The 24,292-nt window shown below is 38.3% G+C and overlaps 2 protein-coding genes across 3 annotated transcripts; one reads left to right on the top strand and one right to left on the bottom strand.

Annotated features, from left to right (window-relative positions):
• Positions 1–5,979: 5,979 nt before the first annotated feature.
• Positions 5,980–11,374, top strand: ccn6 (cellular communication network factor 6). The gene is made up of 5 exons (XM_062437500.1): positions 5,980–6,027; positions 8,829–9,108; positions 9,858–10,097; positions 10,835–11,007; positions 11,093–11,374. Exons 1-5 carry the CDS (start codon positions 5,980–5,982, stop codon positions 11,372–11,374), a joined length of 1,023 nt encoding a protein of 340 aa, XP_062293484.1.
• A 576-nt stretch (positions 11,375–11,950) lies between these two features.
• Positions 11,951–23,787, bottom strand: tube1 (tubulin, epsilon 1). 2 transcript variants are annotated; one of them, XM_062437507.1, is made up of 12 exons: positions 23,705–23,787; positions 23,514–23,587; positions 20,405–20,457; positions 20,260–20,317; positions 19,925–20,040; positions 18,372–18,493; positions 17,891–18,078; positions 17,635–17,807; positions 16,570–16,710; positions 14,704–14,844; positions 13,339–13,513; positions 11,951–12,109 (listed from the first exon to the last, which is right to left on the bottom strand). In XM_062437507.1, exons 1-12 carry the CDS (start codon positions 23,727–23,729, stop codon positions 11,951–11,953), a joined length of 1,425 nt encoding a protein of 474 aa, XP_062293491.1. In that variant the 5' UTR covers positions 23,730–23,787. The 2 variants fall into 2 exon arrangements, with proteins under 2 accessions (XP_062293491.1, XP_062293492.1); XM_062437508.1 differs by having other exon boundaries at positions 20,260–20,314.
• Positions 23,788–24,292: the final 505 nt, after the last annotated feature.

Here is a 24,292-nt window from a genome sequence, read left to right as displayed (position 1 = left end):
GAGTCCACATTTGTTCAGCGTTCATGTTATTTTAGTGTTTCATCACTATTTATAGTACATTATCACTTTATCAGCCAACAAAAAGTAGCATCACATCCTTTTTTGGGCCAAGTGTGAAGAAATGTCAGTGAACGGAAACATAATGAGACCGTACCTTTAAACGCGTTCAGCTTTGTCTTCATCTCTGCCGAGTGACTTATTGATCAGCAATATATACATCCTGTCTGAATTCTGTTGGTGGTATGTGAGATGATTGCAAAGGCAAATTACTAACAGTCCTTTATAATGTAGCTTAGTTTTATTTATGAAAGCATATTTTTAATGTGTTACAGGACAAATACGAAGGGAACTCAATCCAGTCAAGCCCTTGTATGTATGTATGTGCTGTTTTCCCCCTGAAAGTGAAACTATGTTGCCTTTGTCCAGACCTTTTAATCTGCCTGGTCCACCACGTCCAGTTGACTGATTCTATCTGACATCAGGGAAGAAACCATGTGTAACAGGAAAGAAAGAAAAAAATGTCCAGAAACAAGGGGGGAAAGTCCAGATTAATATTAAGCTTATCAGCAGTGATTAGGTGAGTCCAAACTGAGGAAACGGTAACACAAGGATCAATCTAAAAGTTCAAAACATGTGATCATTGCTGTGGTCAGGATATCAGAAATACTTAGGTCATTAGTCAAAGATCCTCCAAGCTCACAACACATGAAGAACATTAAAGGGTGAGGTCATTTATCTGTTTAGTTGATGTAAAAGTTATTTCCAAAAATCAGAGATGTGAGCATTTTTGATGAATTATTTTATAATGTACTAGGACTATGTGTTGTAATCATATGTAAGATTTTCTCTTTCCCTTTTTATCATTACTGTATTTTTTTTTTTAAAGATTTATTTTGGGGTTTTTGTTGCCTTTAAATAGACAGGAAACGGAGAGAGAGAGGGGAATGACCTGCAGCATAGGTCCCTTGCCAGATTCGAACCAGGGACGCTGTGATTATACGTTATGCGCACTAACACACTCGACCACCAGGACGCTCCATCGTTATTGTTTTTGTATGTAATATTGATATCTGTCTTTTAAAAGCCTAACTAGGGACAGGAGATGATCTCTATATGCAAAACATCAGTCACTGCAGCTTGTTTGTAACAAACTCAAGTTTTACTACGTTCATTTGATTGTCCCGAACAAATAAACTAAATAAAAGGAAAAAAAAAGATGTAAAAATTGTGATAAAGGTTTGTTGACTTTGTAAAATGCACCTGCCTTTCAGTATCATTATCTTATGAAGCTGTGGAAGCACCACACATGACGGGAGCAGTGTTCATTATAAAATGTGGTTTAGGTCATATGGGTTCTGGATTCTGGATTTAAGCCACAGTTTCTTTAAACTGAGTTTTACAACTCTACTGCCAGACTGACATCCTGGTATAGGAAGTGTTCAAACAAAGCTGGAATGCTGAGGCACTTAATGAGGACCATAACACACCAAGCAGGACACAGCGTGTTAGATCAAATGAAAGAGCACAACTATGGTCTTTAAAAGGTGAGATAAGGACCTAGAGTTGAGAAGTTCGCCCTCAAGCACAAGAAGAGACAATTAGTCCTCTGCCTAGCGTCTCCAACTTCACATATAAAACCATCACTGCAAGAATACACTTTCATAATGTCACACACCAAACCGGTTAGGGAAATATACCTGTTCTCCTGGAAGTATTGGTTGGTGACAGCTGCAGACCTGCTATCTGCAAATCAATTCAACTGATTACAAAGACAAACAACAAACTACACGTGTATTGGCATTGTTACACATAAGATGCAGCATTCTTTAAATTCTCAGAGGGAGGTCACGTTGCAGACTTAAAACGTTGTGTCTGGTCAGTGGCTCGCCCACCTGAAAGTCTGCAGTGCTACATTTCTGAGGACAAGGATCAATAAATAACACACTGTATTTTGGGGTTAGTTTGGATTACATTCTCAATCCAGATCACCTGTAATTATTTGTATCATTTGTATGTGTGTATATGTGTGTGTGTGTGTGTGTGTGTGTGTGTGTGTGTGTGTGTGTGTGTGTGTGTGTGTGTGTGTGTGTGTGTGTGTGTGTGTGTGTGTGTGTGAGAGATCAAAGACGGCTAAGAGCTCAGCTATTCCCAAGAATATGATCATTTTTATCATCAGAAAAAGTATTATTATATGTGTATTTAATCTTAGAGACTCAAAGAGATTAGAATTCATCTTTTGAAGAGGGGTGTTTACAGAAGTGAAGTGCTGACAGAGACGTGAGATCCTCATTTGTTGCAATTGTTAAGTACCTGAATTAAAGTCAATGTGCTAATCCACCTTTTCCAACACTATAAATCTTACAATAAAAGATCTCCTCTTTCACAGGCTTACAGTGATGGGGCAGTGACAGGAAGCTGGAAATAATAATAATTCTGTATTATTATGGTATGATCATAAAGTCTTTCCAAAAATAGATCCACTGATCCACTTCTCAGGTGAAATAACATGCATGCAGCATATTATGTTCATCATCGTGCTCATACTGGGAAGCATTTTGGTTTACTGCAGTGGGAAGAAACTCTGAAAAGGTAAATAGCTACATCATGGTATAGACCAAATGGGACTGATGGTAAAACATTGAAAATGATCCCATTTCATTAGTTTAAAAGTACAGCCTGAAAGAATGAGAATTTTTAAAATCAGATTTACAATGACAGTAAAATATGAAATGTTGGATTTCTACAGGCCTAGATCAAACAAGCAAAGACAACCGTGAGATAAAACTGAGGTAAGCTGCTGTATGCTGGTATGGTTGTGATGTGGAGGGTCACTGATGCTCCTATCATGGCTCTGTGAGTCTACTAATATATCTCATATATTCTAACATGAATATCAAACCATGTTCAATAGTTTGATGTCTTGGCTCAGAAATATACTCTATAGATACTAAAATCTTACGCTTATCAGTATTATCTGCCAACCGGCTGAAGGTCTTCTTGGGCAGTATCTCTCCTCCAGGATACCCAGGGTTAGAAAATAGTCAGTCACTGTAATTGTTACCATAGATTGTATTAGGGCTATCGAATATCACAATATTTTTTTTTACCAAATAACTCGATATCAATATCACAACAATATTGTAGGGATGACTACTGGTGCTTTCACAACATGTTTGCACAATGGGATTTTTGATAAATAATCATCAATAATGTGGATATAATGACAAACAGGTGACACAACGAGGAGTTCACCAATCTGTCATGACAACAAACCCCACCCAACAACAAGGAACTGTCTGTTTCACTAGGAAATGCTTCACTGAACAAGAGCACTTCCTGAGGATATACTGTATATTTAGACTTTTTTTTTTTTTGATCATCAGTTTTGGATTTCAATGATTAATGTTAGTTTGATTATTTGTGAATTTGTGAGTGTAATACACTCAAATGGGGGAATGTAATGGGAATTCTTATTATTCATCTTCTCTGATACAAATGAGTTACTATGTCATATGATTAGGTGTGTGTGTGTGTGTAGTCTGCTGATTGAGTGAACATCATGTATGTTAAAATCTACTGATTAACCCCTGCCTGATTGTACACACATTATGACGTGAATATTGTACTTACATTGTTCTGATGATAGAACAAGGTCATCCTTTTACAAGATAATGTATTGTATATAATCTAACTGCCTCTGCTCTGAGCTCATTCAAACCATCTCACACTTGAGACCGCAAAGAGTCCGTCTGCAGACGACTGAATAAACTATCAGAAAGACAACAAACGACTTTGTGCTCTTTAATAGAAAATTTCCAGAACAGTGGGTAAAGGCAAATACTACAACAACTACAACAATCTTGTAAGTTAAAAAAAAAGACATAATTTTACTGTAATGCAGCCTTTAAAAGCAGGAAAAGACAACACTTCTACCATATCACGATATTATGATATCCAAATTCTGAGACGATATGTAGTTTCATATCACGATAACAATATAATATTGATATATTGCCCAGCCCTAGATTGTATTAACATGGATTCTAGTTTTGTGCTGCTCAGTTGAGAATAGTTGCAGCCCAAATAATTTCCTCTTTCCGTCTCTACCAAGATTTCAAGTATTCATCGTGTCTGATTAGTCGTGTGCCCCATTTTTGAGACCGCTTCTCTCTTTCCCTCTGCTACCAGATGTCTGACAGTGAAACTCCACCGACCGCATTTCATAAAGCTGCTTTGTTTGAAGATGTCTTTAGCACACATTGGATGTACCGTACCAACAGTAGTAGTTATAAGGGCTCAGAAGCCAAGTGAGGGAGTGAATGTGAGAGAGTTTAGTTGGGTTGCTGCTGTGGTATGTGGTTTTACATAGAAAAACAACAGGCACAGGTGTTTTAACGTGTTTTGACGCATCACAACCTGTTAGCTAAAAATGTCCACAAGCCCTCAAAGCACTTTGTTACCATTCCATGAACTCCAGAGCGACATAGGAGCGTTTTCCAATCTGACACTGAACTCATTTGTCTGTGACTTCCAAAATCTTTACAAATCACTGCTGAAAAAATAAATATGTTTCATAATGTGCACACTATGGTTAACATTAGGGTAGATATAGGCTTACTTGTGCCTATATCTAACTGGTGACTTGTGCCATTTTTTACATGGATAAAATTGTGGCAACATTACCTTTGTTGTCATGGTTACAATAATAACAACATAGTTTCTGTTCGAGGGTAATTGTGGTCATAGTTTGTAAAAAACAATGCTGATTTGTGGTTGGAAACAGGAAACAAACAGCAATCTGGACTTTGTTACTCTATAATAAAATCAGCTGACATCCTCCTTTACTCCCATCATAATTACTAGGGCAGCTAGAGGGCGCCACTTTAACGTGAAGGTTTGTTTTTTGGGGGACCTAACATAAACGATTCATCTTTTTTGGGGAGGACAGTTTGGTAAAAAATGTCCAACTCAGTACATAACGTGGTCACAGTTCTCTAATAACCAAATTTAAGGGATCATTATCAAAAAAGCTTTTGTTTATGAAATGTTAACGAAACACTGGTGAGCACGTTCATATTTGTCTGTGTTTTTAAACTCAAGAACCTAGTAACAAGGATTAAAGCAAGACAAGATTTGCGAGCCTGAAAAGTTGTCCTTGAGGAAATAAATTGAATTGAGAATTACATGAGTTTAAAACTGCTCAATGCCTGAAATGAGGCATGCTGCCTGAGAACTTTAACCCCTGTAGTAATGATCAGAAACTCATAGTTAACAGCAGTAGCAATAGTAGGATGTAATCAGTGTGAAAAACATAACAAATGAGCAGTTTTTCTTGTTTTCCCCATGTGAATTCTCAAAGGGGGCGTTGGCTTATCGTGGACAGAGGCGGAAGGGCCGGCTCTGAGAGGGACCTCTTTACTCAGTGTAAATAATAACGGAATGTGAACTTAAATGTGTGCCAGTCCACATGAAGTGGGAGTGTACAGCGAACGCACCACATGAAACAAACAGCATATAGTGAATGCATTTACTGACTAGAATTCTACTCATGAATCCAGGTTTTGTCCGAGCAGTTAAGAATTAAATAGACATTATTTCTAGGTATGTACTTTTACAGAGTGCTGTGTAACAGCTTGTCACACATGGTTTAGAGATTTAACTGTAGTGGCACCCAGATAAATCTGAGTTAGGCCTGCAGACTAAGAATAAACAAGTGGGCAGGGTTTGAAGGCCTTGGAGCAGCCCGGCAGTTATGAAGACAAATATTTCCCCTCTGGATCAGTGAGGCGGGGAAAGGTGTGTTTGGAGAGGAGACAGAGGGGCGCTTTGTCCCCTTCTCCGACAGGTCAGCTCTCCCACTCTCTCCCCCTATTCCTCTCTCCTTCTCCCCAGTCCCCCCCCCTCTCAATTCCGCCTTCCTGCTCCCTCGTCCCCCTGCGCTCTCCTCCTGGAGCTCACACAAACCAACTTACTTAAGAGATGCTATCGCTTCTCTGCCGTTCCCTCCTTCTCATCCTCGCTCAACAGGTAAGAAGAGGATTATCTTTTTCTATTCAGACACAACGGATTTGGATGTTGTCAGTAGCAGGGTACCAGCTATTTAAAATGCACTTAAAACTAAATTTACAGTACTCTAAGTTTAGGAATGTTTTTTTTGTAGAAAGTTTAGGATTTTTTCAGAATTTGTCTTTCCTGTAATGTACTCGAAATATCCTTATTTGTATACCGAGTGTTATTTTTTTTTTACTGGGCTCAAGATTACTCTTTGTTTCAGGGGTGTGTGTTGGCAAAAGAGGAGTAAAAGTTTGCACTCTTTGTTTTTTAAAGCTTCTGTGGTCCCGTTTTCACACCATCAAATGAGCTCATTCAGTAAACCTGGCAGACAGGCTTCAGATTTTTGGCATAACCCTCAGTGACCCTTGGAAGCACTGAGCGGCTGGGTGGGGGGTGCAATTGGAGCACAAGTGGCACCATGCAAGGGGTTGCATCATAGCATCATCAACAGCAAATACTAAGACGAAGAAAGAAAAAAAAAGCAAACCAAGAATTTGAGGTTTACAGAGTTGAAAACTGGAATATTAATAAGCTGTTGCTGCTCTCGGTTACAGTTATTTTGCCACGGCTATCTAACCAGAAGTGTCAATCAAATTAAACAAAAGAACGTTACATTTGTGGTAGCTGTGAAAAGAAAGAAGTTAGGATTCTAGCAGATTGGGCTTAATACTGCTGTCTGCTTATGCCATTTTTTGCTTAATATTTTTTACAGTAGAGAAAGATGTGAGGTGAGAAAAGAGTGGAAGATGTGTTAAATGTCGCCAGCCAGATTTTAAACAGTAGCATCACACATTTATAAGTCTCCAAAATAAAGTTAACTATCAATAACTCTAATGCTCCTGGAAGAAATCAAGCCTCTTTGATTGGTTTATGCTCTATTAAGAAATTGTGTAGTTTTAATCTTAAAGGTTTATTCTGTTTCGTCATCAAGATCAAAACCAAACATGAGTCCCTTTGTCTCTGACCCTCAGCACACTGGTTCCTAAAGAAGATGTAAATCTTCAAAAATGGGTCACAAAGAGTTTTTTATGCTTCTGGTCGTGTGTGTATCTGTCTGCAGCTAATCTCTTATATTTCTGGCCCCATCAGCCTAATGTTATTCATGCACTTTCAGACCATATGCTCATTTATTTTTATTTATGACAGTATGCGTTACTTGCAACATAGCAAAATGTATTTTTGTCAATCAGCTCAGGCTAAAAACAGGGCTAACCTAGTCTTACCTAACTCAAAACTGACATTCATAGAAAAGTTTGATCTCTTCTTGAACCGGAGCATCTGCAGATTAATTCCATACCTGATATGTTATGATCCACTAAAGTTAGGCATGATATGAGATGAGTAAATCCTTGTTTTTGTTATCTTCACCACTATCTTGAAAGTCCACACCTAGCAGGGATCTGCACTCTTCTATTTTATTTTTACTTTTAGCAAAAGTTACTTCAACAGGAGTAAAGAGGTCTTTTGTTGAGGACTATTTTCAGCTGAGGATTAATACACATTTGGTGTGCTAATAAGTAGCAGCAGCAGGACAAAGCTATGTGTGAAATAAACTACAGTGGCTGTGTTCATGGTAATGAAAGAAAATGAAAAAAAAAAAAGGTTCTTTATGACACAGAGGTCTTTATGATCAGCAGCCTTATTCTAGAAGATTTGGAAAACTGTGACTTGAATCCAATATTAAAGTGTGTGTTTGTTGATAAAAAAAGAGACAAAAATGACAGATCTGTGTTTGGCATGGACGGTTTAGAATGTGTTAAGTGTGCCCAGCGCTAACACAAGAGCTCCATTAACACAGTCACAATGTTTGTTTGCTGCCTCAATAAAGACTCCAGTCTTAGCAAACTATTTTTTACCAGTGAACTTTTTAGTTACAATTACACTGGACAAGCAAAGTATTGATTTTTTTTAACCGAATGTGGTTACGTTTTAAAATGAGTGTGAGAGGTTACAGGAGAGACACAAAGAGCAAGGAAAGGGGGGGGGTTTTGTATCAGTTAAGTCCTACAATGTGTTGCTTCAATATCTAATCATTTAATCCTTTCAGTTTTAACAAGAGACTTTTTGGGAAACTGTACAAATGTCAACCATTACAGTACAATCATTATGCCTCAAGTGAATTCAGAGGAATTATATAAAATTCAGGCAACTTACATTAAGACTGAGATATATGAGGGTATTTTTTGCCAACTCACTCTTCTTGTATGAGAAGGCATTTTACTCTGTGACGTTCCACTAACACACATCAACAAACTACCTCATACGTGGCACGTTCTGAGCAGTCCACTCTCACTTTTTCCAAAGCAGTTAAAACATGGAGGCAGAACAAGAAGCTGTTCACCTGAGTTGTCCATTCAACATTTTATGCTATGAGCTATGAACATTAAAACATGTGGAGTTAAGGTGCAGATTTAGCTGAACAACTTGTTTCTGTCATTGTAGAAAAGTAGGGGAACGTATTCAGAGTAAAAAAAGCTGTCGAAAAGTAGCTGTGTCAAGTATAAACATTTGAAGACCCACACTGAAATCAAAGAACAACCTGGATGTGACATCAACAGGTGATAATAAGTCAAATGGAGATCAGAATGTGGCTTTTAGCACGTTTTAAAGCTTTCTATACTATAAAACAACCAGATTTGGATGGATCTCGTAGTCCAATCCAACAGAAAAGTTGTGTATTAATTATTGAACTGAATACAACCGTCTGAATACAGCAGGAGTACAAAAAATACTGCAAAGGTGCTCTCAAAAGGTATATCTGTCTTTGTCCTCAGTGCTTCAGCAGGGCTCAGAACAATGGGCAGCTGCTGGCACGTCGAGACGGGCGGGCTGCGGCTGAGAGGCGGCAGTTCTGCCAGTGGCCCTGCAAGTGTCGGGAAAGGCCTCAGTGCGCGCCGGGGGTGAGCTCCGTCCTGGACGGGTGTGGCTGCTGCAAGAGCTGCGCCCGGCAGATCGGACAGGCGTGCAACGAGAGGGACGTCTGCGACCCGCACAAGGGCATGTACTGCGACTTTTCAGCTGACCGGCCTAAATACGAGGTCGGAGTATGTGCCTGTGAGTGGCCCTCATCTCCTCTGGGATTAGTCAGGGTGGGTCAGGTCAAACTGACACAGGTGCCGCACATTTTCCATCTCTAATTTAAACTAGAGCTTCTTCAGGATATACATCATGTTGGTGATGAAGCAGCAAAATCCCTCTTCACATCTTAATATGAATGACTTTAGGAAAAAATGGCACAAATTTGATTCTTCATACAGTGCTGTATTATTTAAGTATAAAATCTGCTGTTTTATATCAATTAAACAATCAACTGACTACAAAATTATCCCATCCAGATTATGTAATTTTCGCTGTTTACCTTAGAAATAACAGGTTGACCAAAAAAACTTGCAACTTGCTTTTTTGGGAGCTTTTAAATACGTAACATGGTCTTCATTATCAGATAGAGTTTGCTCAGTTGTCATATATAATAATAACAAATTCCATCTGCTGATGAAGACCATGAGATGTAGGTGAAAGTTTTAAAAATGTTAGTGGACCTTTTGATTTTTTTGTCAACTCATTATTTTTAGTAGAAAAGTAAATGCACTTTTACAGTGGAATAAAAATATAGCAACTACAGTCACACTGATTATGTGTAGTAACATCATATATAAAGTATTTTGATCACATTATCAAACTAATTTGTATCAACATTCATTAATAATTGATCTGCTTGTGAGATTCATATCAAAATACTAGCGATAGATTTGTTCCCTGTGTCAGTCACACAGCCTCCTGACATGTTTCCATGTTTCTTTCAGACTTGATGGCAGTGGGCTGCGACCTGAATGGGGCCCACTATGAGAATGGAGAAGGTTTCCAGCCCAGCCCCCTCTATAAATGCACATGCATTGCCGGAGCCATCGGCTGTACTCCAGCTTTCATCCAGAAGCCTGCTGCACTGTTGGGTCCCGCCCCTCTGATGGGCAACTTGCCAGCTGGCCTCCGCAGCAGCAGCCAGAGCCCAAAGAAGCACCAGCAGGATACTACCTACATGTCAGGTGTGTGTTTAGAGAGTAAACCTGTGGAGAAGAGCCGGGCCCCTGGAATGTTAATTGCTACCCGAGTTCGCTGGTCGGGAGGAAGGGGAAGAGGGTGGAGGGGGGCGATTTCATTACTCTGGCAGTGTGAAGTGTAGCTGACTGTGGTTACACTGCCTCGTAGAGGAAAACACAAAGATTGATGGTTCCAGTTATAAACTGGAGGAGGGACAACTCAGGTTTTTATTAAAAACACCAAACATTTCACTTTAATGTATTCTGACTAAAGTTCTCTCAGCTTGACCTCCAACTATATAGAAACAATATGTATGTTGATGTGTGATCTTAGGAAACACTGATTTAATGTGTCACTGTGGGAAAAACAGCACAGCACAGCACAGAACTGACTTCTGCACAAAGTAACTGAAAACATTTTGGATGTCTAAAAGATCATTTCACTTTTGGCAGAATGGCTTCTTTCACTTGAATCAAGTCAGGAAGAGATCTGTTGAAAAGGAAATTGTCCTTTCACATCTACTCAAACGACACATTTAAAGGTTTCACAGTTTATACAACTGGTAGCGGAAGATTAACTCCCCTCATGGTGGCTTTGACCAGGTATTTGGGGTCTTCTCAGTTCAGTCTGAACAGGATCTGTGCTCTGCCTGGCAGCACACAGGCAAGCTCTTTATGTAGGGTGTTGTTGACACAGTGCCCTTTAACTGTAATACTGAAAGCTTACAGGGATCCTCCTTTAGCCTGGAAGAAGAACTGCCTGATCCAGACCACCCCGTGGAGCCCATGCTCCAAAACCTGCGGCCTTGGTATCTCGGTGCGCGTCAACAACGACAACGGCAAATGTGAGATGAGGAAGGACCGACGCCTGTGTCTGCTGAGGCCCTGTGAGAAGAGTGTGCTCAAGAATCTCAAGGTGACAACCGAAATAAATTCTATTAAGATACTGACATGATTTAAAAACAAAAAAAAACTAATAAAATGATTCTTTTCACCTCTAGGCACCAAAGGGAAAAACATGTCAGCCTAAATTCCAAGCAAAGAAAGCAGAGAAGCTGGTCCTCTCAGGTTGCACCAGTACCAAGAAATTCAAACCCACGTACTGCGGAGCCTGCACGGACAAGCGCTGCTGCGTCCCCAACAAGTCCCGCATGATCAAGGTCAACTTCAGCTGCAAAGGAGGCACCAACACGCAGTGGAAGATGCAGTGGATAACGTCCTGCGTGTGCCAGAGGAAGTGTAACGATCCGGGCGACATGTTTTCTGAGCTGCGGTTATTGTAACCGACCCGTCCGAGAAGACCGGAGACACAGACACGAGGTACGAGCCCTGCTGCGGGGGGACTGAGGACTGAAACGTATACTTTGGTTGTTAGGTTCTCCTCAGCAAGCAGCACGCCTCAAGAAAACTCATACAAGAACTACGAAACCTCTCTGTGGAGGTGAAATGGCTGGGATCATTAAATAAATGAAGAAATGTTGTTAGTTAGGAGTGAGCTTCGTCTTCAACATACGTATGTGCAATAACAACATTGATGACGGTCAGGGTGATCAGTATGAACAGTACCTCATAATACTACACGTCAGGGAGCCAAGAAACGGCAAATCAGGTCATTCTACAGACTGAGTTGAACTGTTTCTCTTTGTTCACATGTGCTTCCTGTTTATTTTTTTTCAGACAGGAAAAAAATAAAATAAAATCAGGTCATAAATTAGACAATATTGATTTATATAACTTATAAAGATATGTACAAAACATTTTGGTTTGTGTGAAGTCATTTTTGAAACACACACACACACACACACACACACACACACACACACACACACACACACACAGAGATCATCAACAGCAGACCTTCATGTAGCGATGCAGAGTCTGGGTGCGTCGGGCATCAGTTTCAGCTTGGTGGCGTCCAGATGATGATACTCTTCAATCAGTGAGCTGAGAGAGGTGACAGCCTCTGAGAAGAAGCTCTGCTCCATCCCCTCCACATTCAGGTAGTGATGTAGGTGAGCCTAGAGAAAGCATAGTCAGAGGAGAGTAGAGCATGAAGTCACTCAGTTTGGATACAAACAAAAAGTATAAATATGTGTTTTCTTTGCTTTGGGGATAAGGTTTGTCCTGGGTGAGCCGCAGCACAGATACTAACAATATGACCCAACGCCAACATCATAAAACCAGACACACGGGGGCAAATAGAAGGTAGTGGGATAAGTGTACTTGTTGGTGTATAGGCTGTACCTCATTTTAAAGTTTAAGTGTTGAATGATGAAAAAAGATTGAACTGGTAAATATACATACTGCAGAAAGACTGAGGAACTATTGGACAGAGTATCATGCTCTCACCAGGATTGCAACTTATAGATATATTTAGATAGATATACTTTATTCATCCCCATAGGGGATGGTTACAAGTTTTGAATAAATAAAAGAATCTTACATACAAACACAACATGAGTGTAGTCTTTATGCAGTAACATGTGAACAACACTATTCATTCTCATTATTTCTGTGCCCGTCCAGACTTCATCGCATTAAAAGTTGCATTTTAATCAACATTTCAATCTTTAGTAGAGGAGAAATTGTAAAAATGAAAAATGTAAAAGTCAATACACGTTAAAGGACTGGTGCTAAACCTTTTATAGCTATATTCAATAATAATGGCATCTCAAGGCTGAATGATATACTGCAGCAGTTACACAGTAGCATTGATAAGTGTAGAGAAGGTGTCTGTTCAGTTCACGGTTTAAAGATCCATCCAGAGGTATTTTTCAAGAGAGAGAAGATTTTGGTGAGAATTTCCAGGAAACGCTGGAATCTCAACTCTCACCATGTATTTAATATGATACATATTAGAGCTGATATGATTAGTTAACTGAAAATGAATAAGCACTTAATGATAATCATTATTTTTTGTTAAGTCTATTTAAAGTCAAAAACAGACAAATAGAGGCTTAAAAGCAACAAAAACAGTAAATCCACATTTGACAAAGTGCAACCAGGAAACATTTGGTGTTTCTATTTGATAAATGATTTTTTAATTTTACAGCTTTATATTCTCATATATTACTTTATGTTACAGTTATTCTATTGTATGTGCTTATGTGAGTGTATGTTTGAGAAGAGTGAACGGAAACAATTTTCTTTTATGAGAGAAATAAAATGTCATTGTATGTGAACATGCAATGACAATAAAGGCATTCATTCATTCATGCATAAAAAGACAAGATTACAGGAAATGTACCTTCTTCCTGTAGAGCCTGGTGAAGCGTTCTCTCAGCTCCATAAACGTGGGCTTCACACAGGTGTTGTTGGCCAGAGCTAACAGGGAGTGAGAGTGACCCACAGGAGGGACAGAGCACAGACCCGTCTTCCAGCCCTCCTGATTCCACGAGACAAAGGGCAGAGAAGGCTTCAGCCTAGAGGATGGAGCGGGGGAAAAAAAAGATTTGTACTCTTTTATACATTCAATGCAAGAAAATCAAGCTAAACATTTAAAGGATTACATCATTTGCAGGGCACTGAAGGGCAGCAGCAACTTGACTATTTAAAAAGCATAATGTATAAATTATCACCCAATTCTGTGTTAGACCTTTTTATCCAACTTCATTCAAACTTATTATGACAGGTTTTACACACATATTTTTTCGGAAATTCAGGTCAATAAACCTCATTTAAATGAAACTATAACTCATTTCTGAGTTAACCCCTGTTGTCAGCAGGAAGGTTAAGCACCTCAAACAGAGGTGTCCAAACTATTCCATAAAGGTTCATGTGACTGCAGGTTTTCATTCTAACTAATCAGGAGCACACCAGACTGGACTAATGTAATCAACTGAAATCAGTCTTCAGACATTTGATTGGTTGAATCACGTGCTCTTGATTGGTTGGAACAAAAACCTGTCTGACTTAAAAGTACTTCAAACTGAGCTATCTTGTGAGTAAAAGAAACATTTTGTTAATATTGGCAGCAGTAAAGAAATGGTAATGACCCGGTGAAGATGTCATGGGCTTCAAAGAACCATTATTATTTCTATTTTTTGAAGTATATAAAATGTCAGGAAATATACATCACAAGTTAAGGTCATATCTTCTCATTTTTCGTCTAAAACCCAAATCTATTCAGTTTACAGTGTAACAAAAGGAGCTGAAAGCAGGGTAAATTTGGCACTTGAAAAATAACAATTCATTTGTTATCAAAATTGCTGATCATCACTTTTTTTCAACACTACCAATAGTTAAAGGGCAATGTATGCAGTGTATATCAGTTTTTATATGTTTAATGGAAAAAGACGGAGATAACCAATAGTATAATATGCATCAATATAAGAGCAGTGATTAAATATGGTGAGCAATACTTCTGAGCTTCCCCTCCTCCTCTTTTATTCCGTGGTCATGCACAACTATGTGCTCTCACAGCACCTCCTGTTTTCATTTCTTTCAACAATGTGCCACATAAAAACAAGGTCTGCAGGGAGAAACGGGTGCTGAATGGACCAGTCATGAATCACTGCTGTCTGTGCTGAAATGGGGCATTATATAGGGAGTGTGACTATGAAGTGCATATTCGGGGGCCTATCGGGGTGGGGGCCGAGGAGGCCACTCTGACCTCTCGATGTTCCTGCGGAGGTCGGACACCTGAACGTTGCCCCGGACCATGAGGGCGCAGGCCAGGTAGAGGCTGTGCTTGGGGTCGGCTCGGATGAGCTGGTGCTCTTTACTGAAGGCGTCACTGAACATCTGATCCAGTCTGAGGAGAGGGGGAAGGAGGGGGGGGGGGGGCAGAGTGAGAGAAGACAGCCAGGTAAATGTCACATTATTACTTGTTATAAGACTTCTTTCTATAAATATAACATTTCCTGCATCCTGGTGATAAATACCTTTATTGTTTGCTTGCTCAGCACACTTTGTCTCTATTTACTGAGTGTACTTATGGTCTGGCAGAGATTTCATGCACAGCTGAGTAAGATTCGGGGTCCATGGGGGCAACATTTGAGAAGAAGAATTTTTCAACCTTTATTTATCCAGGGTGGTTCTGCTGAGCGGGCAAGATATTTTTAAGGAACACCCTGCTCTGCATTCATACAGTCACATACATTCACATCCCATGGGAGCACAACTGCCAGTCCTGTCGACCAATGAACAGCTCCGCTCCAGCTAGATGAGGTCTATATGGTTTCACACAAGGCCACTTTCATGGCAGTTGTTGCCAGGGAGGAGGAGGGTGGGTCAAATAGTGATTTCCTGTCGTAAGCCTGCAGCACTAAACTTGAAGTTGTCTCCATCTACACTGATAAAATGAAAGTTGGCTCTGTGGTGTTTGAAAATGTTATGCCTCTTGTTTTGAGGATAATTATCAGACCCAAAAATAATAACAAAAGAAAGTCATTTAAATCTTCATCAGTCGTATATATTTTTCTAAAATGTCTGAAACATTATTTTAAGTGGATTCTTTGTGATTCTATGAAGACTAGATTAATGTCTATGATCAGATCTGAGCAATAACTTGTTGTTGGCTTTCTGTAGAATAATATCATGATGATATGATCTTATATTTTATTTATTTATTTATTTAAAGGTTTAATGAACAGGGACAATGTATATTAATAAAACATTTTGACAAATGTAAACATGCCAGAATTAGCCAAAAGGCTATTTTACATTTGTTGTCCCTGGACTGATGTTAAGTAGTCACCCTAAAAGAATATAAAAGATTTAGTTTTAAGCATACAAATAATACATTAAAAAATAAGAAGACTAAATTTATATAAAGATTAAAAAGCAGAAAACAATGCAAAAAAATCCACACATACTTTCCACAACATTCAGTAGTCTATATAAATAATTAAAACTAAAACTAACTACAAAGTAAGGAGGTTTGTCTAATACAGTGCATAACAGTGAAACATTCTTCTTTGCACTGAGCATCAGTTTTATTATTTTATTACGTGGCATTAATTATATATGTGTCCCTTTACTAATAAACATTTAAATAAAATACATTTATTTTATATTGTATTGTATTTATAAATACATTAAATGTATATATATAAATGAATACATTTGCCAAACCATAATATGTACTGATTTTGAAAAAAAAAACCCAAACATTATCTTTACCATATCTATAGTGTATGTACCAGTCAAAAACCTTCCCATTGACTTCAATGAGAATGTGTGTCCACTGGATATTGTAACACTAGTTTTAACCATATATCCAAAACACTATCTATAACATATTTAGTCCTTGTTCCACATGAACAGTGTTGTTGTTGTTGTAAATAAATTCTACACATGTCTAATCAGTGAGGGTTAGGGTTCAACCCCTCATCATTCATCACTACTCATCACAGCCCACTGAACACAGGTGTGGAGGGGATGATGGAGTTCCTGTCAGCTCAATACCCGGAGCTCTGCGGGAGTCAAGAACAACTGGAACATAAAAATAGACTGCAGTGACAGAAAGACAGCGAACCTTCTGGTGGGGACATTGACATCAGCCAGTGTGTAGAGAGGGGTGAGACTGGGAACCAGGTAGTGTAAACGAGGGAAGGGGACCAGGTTCATGGCGATCTCGTTCAGATCCATGTTGAGGGAACCCTCAAAACGGGCCGAGCTGTAACATAATATCAACGACTGGTTACACACGGGCAACTTTTACATGCATAGAAAATCTTATTTATCACTTTAGCAGGAAAAAAAGCATTTTCATTATGAGACACACTCATGAATGGTTAGTTATTATCTTGTCTGAGCATTTATATGACTGATGTCTCAAAGAATTATTCAGTCACATTAATCAAATTAAAATATCAAACATATACCAACTATCATCTTAACAGGACATGTTCACCCTATACAAATATGAATAGCATATATATATAATGATAAACATATCAGTAAGGTAACTACTGCAAAATGATTCACATCTACATTCTCTCATGTTTAAATTTAAAGGTGCATTTGAGTGCAAGAACAAACAAAGTAGAGACATATAAGTAAAAGTAAAAAACAATTGTTCCATAGCATTACTACTAGCGGAGAAAAACTCCACATGGTTCTTTTTTCATACATTTTTTTTACATTTTATGAAAATGCATGAATGTATAACATTTGTCATATTTTGGTTAGTACTTTCCAGCTGCATATAACAATAATCCTAATAATCTAATTGACTGTGTAATCTGGATCTCCTGAAAGCCTGCAACTACATACAAAGGGAACTGCATTTTATACTTTTGCATTTAAAACTAACGATAAAGGTGCAGTGGTGCACAGTCTAGAATCTGTACGCTACTGCACTTTTGGAGGTTAGAAGTATTATTATGTAGACTTATAGGAGTGGTATTAATATTTTAGACAGACCAGCAACACAATAAGAAGGCCATTTATTGTGTTTATAACATTTTAAATTGAATAGGTGATATAGCTATAAAAGCTCCATGTGAGCATGTCCACTAGTAACATAAACACTGTGAGACAGGCCTCTTCCCTCAGCAGACAGGGCTCTACTGCATGTGAGCAGACAGTAATACTATACCTGGTCATATTGAGCAACAGGTTGGCCACAATGTTATTCATGGCATCAAAGGGCTTCTCTGCCCCACTGAGGCCGCCCTGCCCAGAGATGACGGTGCTGTCTCTCCTGATCGTCGCCCCAGGCTTTGCACCATGAGACATGTGTTTGATCTTGTTCACGATCTCGACCAATGACTGCAGAGAAGAGAGGAGGAGTGAAAATCGTTATAATTGATGATTAAGACGGCAAAACATAGAAAAACTTGGGGAAAACAGACCTGATTCTCTACAGGCAGGACACAGTCAGCGTGCTCTGTGAGCTCTCGCATGGCCAGGACGCTGTTGTATGGAGAGGTGATGACGTCATCCTCCGCAGACGGGTAGATGGAGGTGACAATTCGACACACCTCTGGGAACTCTTCCTCCAGCAGGCTCAGCACTCTGGTCCCCAGTCCAGAGCCCGTTCCTCAAATCCACAATTAATGCATTTACTGTGTGCAGTAACCCAGTATCTTTAATGTCAAGAATAATGTATATGAATGGAGAACCTGATTTTTCACAGTTCCATATCCTCTAAAATAAAACCAGGAAGCATCATCATTTATCACCAATGTGTAAAGATCACTGATGACCAAATAAAGGCTTGGAGCTGAGATTTAACATATAAGAAATCTGTGCAATAGTCCTTTACTTAAGTCAAACAATCTGTCTGGACTTTCTTCTTCATGCCTCCATGCCTGAATGTTTAATGCATCTTACCTCCACCCATTGAGTGGATGAGAAAGAAGCACTGCAGACAGTCACAGTGTTCTGCTGCCTTCCTCAGCTTATCCACTATCTGCTCCCTGTAGGCTGAGCCATAGGTCATGTGTCCCACTGCCCTGGAAAGGAAGAAATGTGTCACTGCTTGGTGAAGGTGAAAACAATGTGTTGGTTTTTGAACAAGTAACAACAACAAAACAATGGGCCATGGGTTTATATATGTTAGATAGTAGAAAAAAACAGTATCTAGACTTAGAAAATCTTGGGAGGTGATGGCAGAGCAATCAAGAGACTGAGCTGAAAAATCACAAATTTCAACATGAAGAATGAACACAGCCACAGTTAAATGTTCATGTCCATCTCCACTCACAAATGTGTTTTGCTTGTTATTACTTCACTTATATGTTTGAGTGTGCAGAATGATGTTTGTGCAGAGTTTGTTTTCACATCTCAGATTTGACTTGTGTACTTTATGAGCAAGATTTGTGACATCGTGACTAGTTTGAAAGTGAATTGAAGTCAATTTTCAAATGATGTGGAAACTTGAAGCCTCCAGTGTACAAACACTGAGAATGAGGAGGAGACATTGTGTATCCAGCAGTTAAATATCAGTTATGAACAATATTTGCATATTCATAGATTATTTCAGAGAAGGAGTAAATGTCATTTTTAGGAGGTCATGTAACTTTTTTGTGTAGATAACATATTGGGCATAAATATTTCATATGTCTTAAAATGTGTCTTAAATGCTGTGCGAAAGCCAAAGTTTTCACACTCCTCAGGATAGTGTGCTATGTGTAGGATTTACCAAAAATAAATAACGATAATGAAAGATGCTTCACAGTGAGTGCTTAATAATAAAAAGATAAATAAAAACAGATATTAATATTAGTGTTTAAACCATGCTGATGGCAGCAGAGAAAAACATTAACTCAGTCCACCCTCAACATTTTATAAGCTTCAGGAGAAAAGGCCATTGTTGAAGGAGGGGACATCTAAAAGGACCCTTGCTGCATCACTCAGCTCTCTGTCTCATGTGAGCTGCCCTTTAATATGCTGAATATTCTGCTCCCAGTGTCTCGCCAACAATTCTGCTAGACAAGCATGTCATTGCAAAGAGGCATTGCTTCTTTTTTTTTACAACGGCTGTCAGGCTAAGAGGGAATATTCACACCAGCCCTGTCAAGAAGCACTACTGACCTTTCCCGTAAATTATACTGTGTCTATGTGAGAAAGGGCAAATTGAAAAAAAAAAAAAAAAGCCCGTAAGCCACTAGAGCTCCTCTGTGTATAAGCTGTGTTATATTTTTGGAAATTGGAAATGTGTTTGTTGTACAAAAAGCAGGTTTAAATTATTTTTATACATTCCTTATTGACAGTTCACTTTCTTTGACTCATTTCCTGAACAGCACACTATTACCACTGTGTTGATGGTAATACACGTGTGAGTGATTGTGCAACAGGAACACATAAAAAACAGGATTTTGCTACAGTGGCCTCTGGTCATGTGATCCTGTGAGTAGATGTCCCATGGCTAGCGTGTCTCTCACCAGTTGTTGCCTGAACCGGACACGTCTGTGAGGAGCTGCGTGCTGTCAAACACCTCTCTCAAAGGGCCCTGCAGGATCTCATTGACCACTCCCTCCTCCATGTCCACCAGCACTGCCTGTGGATCCAGATATGTGAGTAGATATATTTCATGTTGCACTTGCCCGTCACCCCCTGCTATCATTCCATAACTCCTTTTTGTAACCCTAACCAAAGGATGCCCAACCTTTCATTACACAGAATCCAACCCCGACCTTTAACCCCCACTCTAAAATAAGCTATTACCCCTGTAAAAATGTCCCTCTCAAGCTGTTTTCCAGTAATTGGCAGAACTTACCCTGGCCTTCAGATGTTGGATTCTCCCACCAACACCACAACCTCTCCCATCACTTCTCCTGGAAAAAAAAAACAGCAAATGTTGAAAGTGACTATATTTGAACCACTGTGTGAAGGCACATGTCAATGACGGCAGGTGTGACTACCTTGAATCCACATTCTGGAAAAAGCTACTGAGGGCCTCGTCATACAATCCTTTCTGAATAAAAGAAAAAACACAGATTAGTGGTGTTATTAGAGGGCATGGATGATTAACATGTCTCATTTCAAATGATGAGATAAGGCACAACATAAACAGGTTTCCCTTAACCCTTATATACTGTTCAGGGTCAAATCTGACCTATTTGGACATTTGAGAACAGTAAAACACACTAAATACTGTGTTCTTTTAGACTTAAATTTGAGGACTTCTCCTAATGTGACCCAGAATATACAAAAATGAAAATATTTCAACTTCTTATGAACATTTGTATGCAGCTGATATACACTTCTGTCGAGTGTTTGACCCATGTTTGACTCATTTTTGGCCATCGTTACTATCTGTGATATTAACTGTATGCTTACTAAGTTAACCTATGAGATAACATACTGCATTTCTAAAAGGAGGTGAAACATGAGCATTCAGATAATCACATTTTAAACTTTCTGTGCAATGAGAAAACATTTGTTTTAAAAAACTTTAAATTTTTTTTTTTAAAGAGATCAAAACTCCAATAACACTTCAAGTATATAGAGTTAGGGTTAAGGTTAGCTAACTTTATTGTTGTTGTGTTTCTGCTTGCGGCTTCATCTGGGTCAACATAAAACAATTATATATCAACATATTACAAATAACATTTAAATAGGGTATGAAGCATAAAAGTATACAGCCAATCGTGTATTCAAACATACATCAGCATATGGGACACCTACAAAGATGAGCTGGGTATAAGGTCATGTGGCTTCAGGACAGTTGTGGAGTCTCCAATAGGAGACATGAGTGACATCGTTTTTGGTCCCTAAACTGGAGAAGTGAACTAAGAGGCCATACTTCAGTTCGTTCAGAAGACCAAAATGTGCCTATTTGATGTAGCATACTAGCAAAAACACTTTAATTAAAAATAAATATATATACTCTTTCAAGCCTCTGGAAATAAACTTTTGAAATAGAAAATCTAAAATGCCTCTCTCTTTTCGTCAGGCCTCTTCTGTGCAATCTCAAGTAGCACCTATTAGACGTTTCTCCCTTCTCCATGCACCTTGGAAGTAGGTGAAGTTGTGAGAAACCTCTGCTCTGCTTCTTAAAAAACTGTTTAAAAAGAAATAAATGATGTCCAAAACTTCAAATTATTCAAATTTTTAAAAATAAAAAAAATAAAAAATAAAATAAAATGATCAAATCATCATAATCGTCATGAATAGCAAAGGTTTAACTGCTTGAGTCAGCAGAGATTTGTGTCAGCACTTTATGCTTTTGTTTGTATTGTGAAGCTGCAGCATTTATAACTGTAGTCTGTACTGTACATTTACTGCAACACTAATAACTTACTCACTGTCACTTTTCTGCCTCACACACACTGCTCCATTCCTCAAAGGAGCTATGCTACCAAGAGTTTCCCTGGCAACAACACAGAGGTCGCCTCATGTTTCAGAAGAGCACCACACAGAGGCTTCCAAACGCTATTGATTTCTGAATCAATAGATATTATTAGCTGTTATTTTGGGATTACAAGAAAGATATTTTAGGCCTGCTGTGGGTTTTGTTGGCCTGTCAGACCTGCACAGTTTTTGGGAAAAAAACTTGTGAGAATCAAAAAGTTATTTAGAGTGTATGGTGTAAAGTAATGTAAGTAAATTATGTTTTACATATGCAATATTGTAAGATGTGAAATATTGTGAAATGATTATCAATATTACTAATATAAAACTGAAGACCTTATCTACAAAATCTGACCCAATCTCATGTGTAGAAGACCTGGATAAATAAAGGAAAATATATATTTTTTAAATGATATTTAAACATCTTAAGACTTTTCTTAAGTAACAAAAAAAAATCCTCAAATTATCTATTTTGTAGGGATGGGAATCACCAGAGGCTCCACTTAACGATATTATAACGATATTTGTGTCACAATACAATATTATTGCGATTTTAAATACATATATATTGCCATATGCTGCGATATATTGCGATTCATTATCTTTTTACACCTGTAAATTATGTCCCCAAATGAAAATAAACTTTATTATTTTCATTTGCAATTTCTATAATTAAAGATCGATACTTGGCGTCCGTGTATCGATACAATATTGTCATGCAAAATACTGCAATACTATGCTGTATCGATTTTTTCCCCACCCCTACTATTTTTCCAAATGAATGAATAAATTCTAAAAAAAACTATTGAATATGAAATTAAAGTATGTAACTGAGAAGGATTTTTGTAGTTACAGTATCCATGTGAACCTTTTCATTCTGGCTGGGAAGGCCTGTGTGAGAGAGTGTGCAGTGTATGAATGAGGACAGCTGAGGGATCAGCTATACCCTTCTGTGGTTTTGTGGTTGATTTGATTTGAAGAGACAAGAAGACAATATTTGTAGTGTGATGTAAGAAAATGTTGTTCTTGACAAATGTTTCAACATTGCAACTTTATTCTGTCTTGTAAATCCTAACTAACTAAATAAATAGATAAATAACCCTCTCATATGCTATCTCCTAAAACTAGTGTTTAGGTCTTTTTTTTTATAGCAGACATACTAAGCTATCACAGGTGTAAACAATAGAGCCCGACTGATATATTGGTCAGATATTGGCCTATCACAGATATATCTGTATCGGCCATAGACTGTATATAAAATAAAATCGGCCTATATGTTGTCCAATATGTACCAATATATTTTTATTTTTTAACTTTATGAAGGCAGCATTTTCTGTGTTTTGATCCTTTTTCTTAACTAAAGTTATTTTCTTATATTGTTACTTACAAGTTAATACGTACAGATTTTGGTTGTTTTTTTATTCATAATTATTTAGTTTACTATTTCAGTGCACTGATGTCATTTTTTTTATAGTAAAGTTTAAACAGTAAAATATCATGGCCTCCATTACATATGTTAATAACCACATGTGCCATTCCTGGTTTGATATATTAAAACATATATAGTTAATATTATATACGGTGTCCGAAATAATTAGCATTTAAAAATGACTCGGTGTTATGCTGTATTAAACTGTGTCTTTACAGTAGTGTAGTGTGAGTGTTTGTTGCACTTACTTTATTGACGTGAGCATGTTCTCTCAAAGCAAGATCCCAAAACCTGCAGCCGACCTGGTTTCCACACTGTCCAACTGGAAAAACACCATTTAAACCTTATTATCTAACTATACTATACTACTGTTATTATTAGCAGCTGACAGCTAACGTTACCTTCCTAAATGCTAACGTTAGTTCAAGTGTTTACTCACCCTGGACAACAACCGACTGTGTCATGGCAGCAGAAGCTCAGATAACCCTTTATATTATCGGCTTAAGTCATAGTTCACATGTTAACATTTATCTAAACGTGTTAATTCAAACAACTTCTTCATTCAGACTTTTCAATACTTCGCGCCTGTGTTGTGTTTGGTCGCGCGCTGATGACGTATAATGCCATGGAAACGGCGTTACATCTTTCATAGGCAAAGAAATATCAGTGTCAGAGCCAATCAGAGACGGAGTAGTAGCGGGTCATCGTTGAATGCGGGTAGTAAAAGAACAACGCGGAGTAAATGGCAATGTACACTGCAGCAACACAAATCAACAGTTTATATTGGTCGCTTTTCTAATCAGCGTGAGTTGTCTCTTTATCTGAGCAAATACAATACTGGTAATACTACAAAGCTGGTTATTGGTCACTATAAACAGCTTGACGATTTTCCAAATAGATTTGAGTGAATTCACTCGTTTAATGAGAACACATGTCCAATCTTACTTTTGGCTCTATTGTTTGAAATGAATCAACATTAAATAAAGATTGCTTTCAAATAACTTAGGCAATGACAAAAGAAAAATTG

Source organism: Scomber scombrus, chromosome 17, assembly GCF_963691925.1.
Source record: "Scomber scombrus chromosome 17, fScoSco1.1, whole genome shotgun sequence".
NCBI classification, from domain to species: Eukaryota; Metazoa; Chordata; class Actinopteri; order Scombriformes; family Scombridae; genus Scomber; species Scomber scombrus.
The sequence above is the reverse complement of the archived record's forward strand: the minus strand, read 5'-3'. Positions and strand labels throughout refer to the sequence as shown.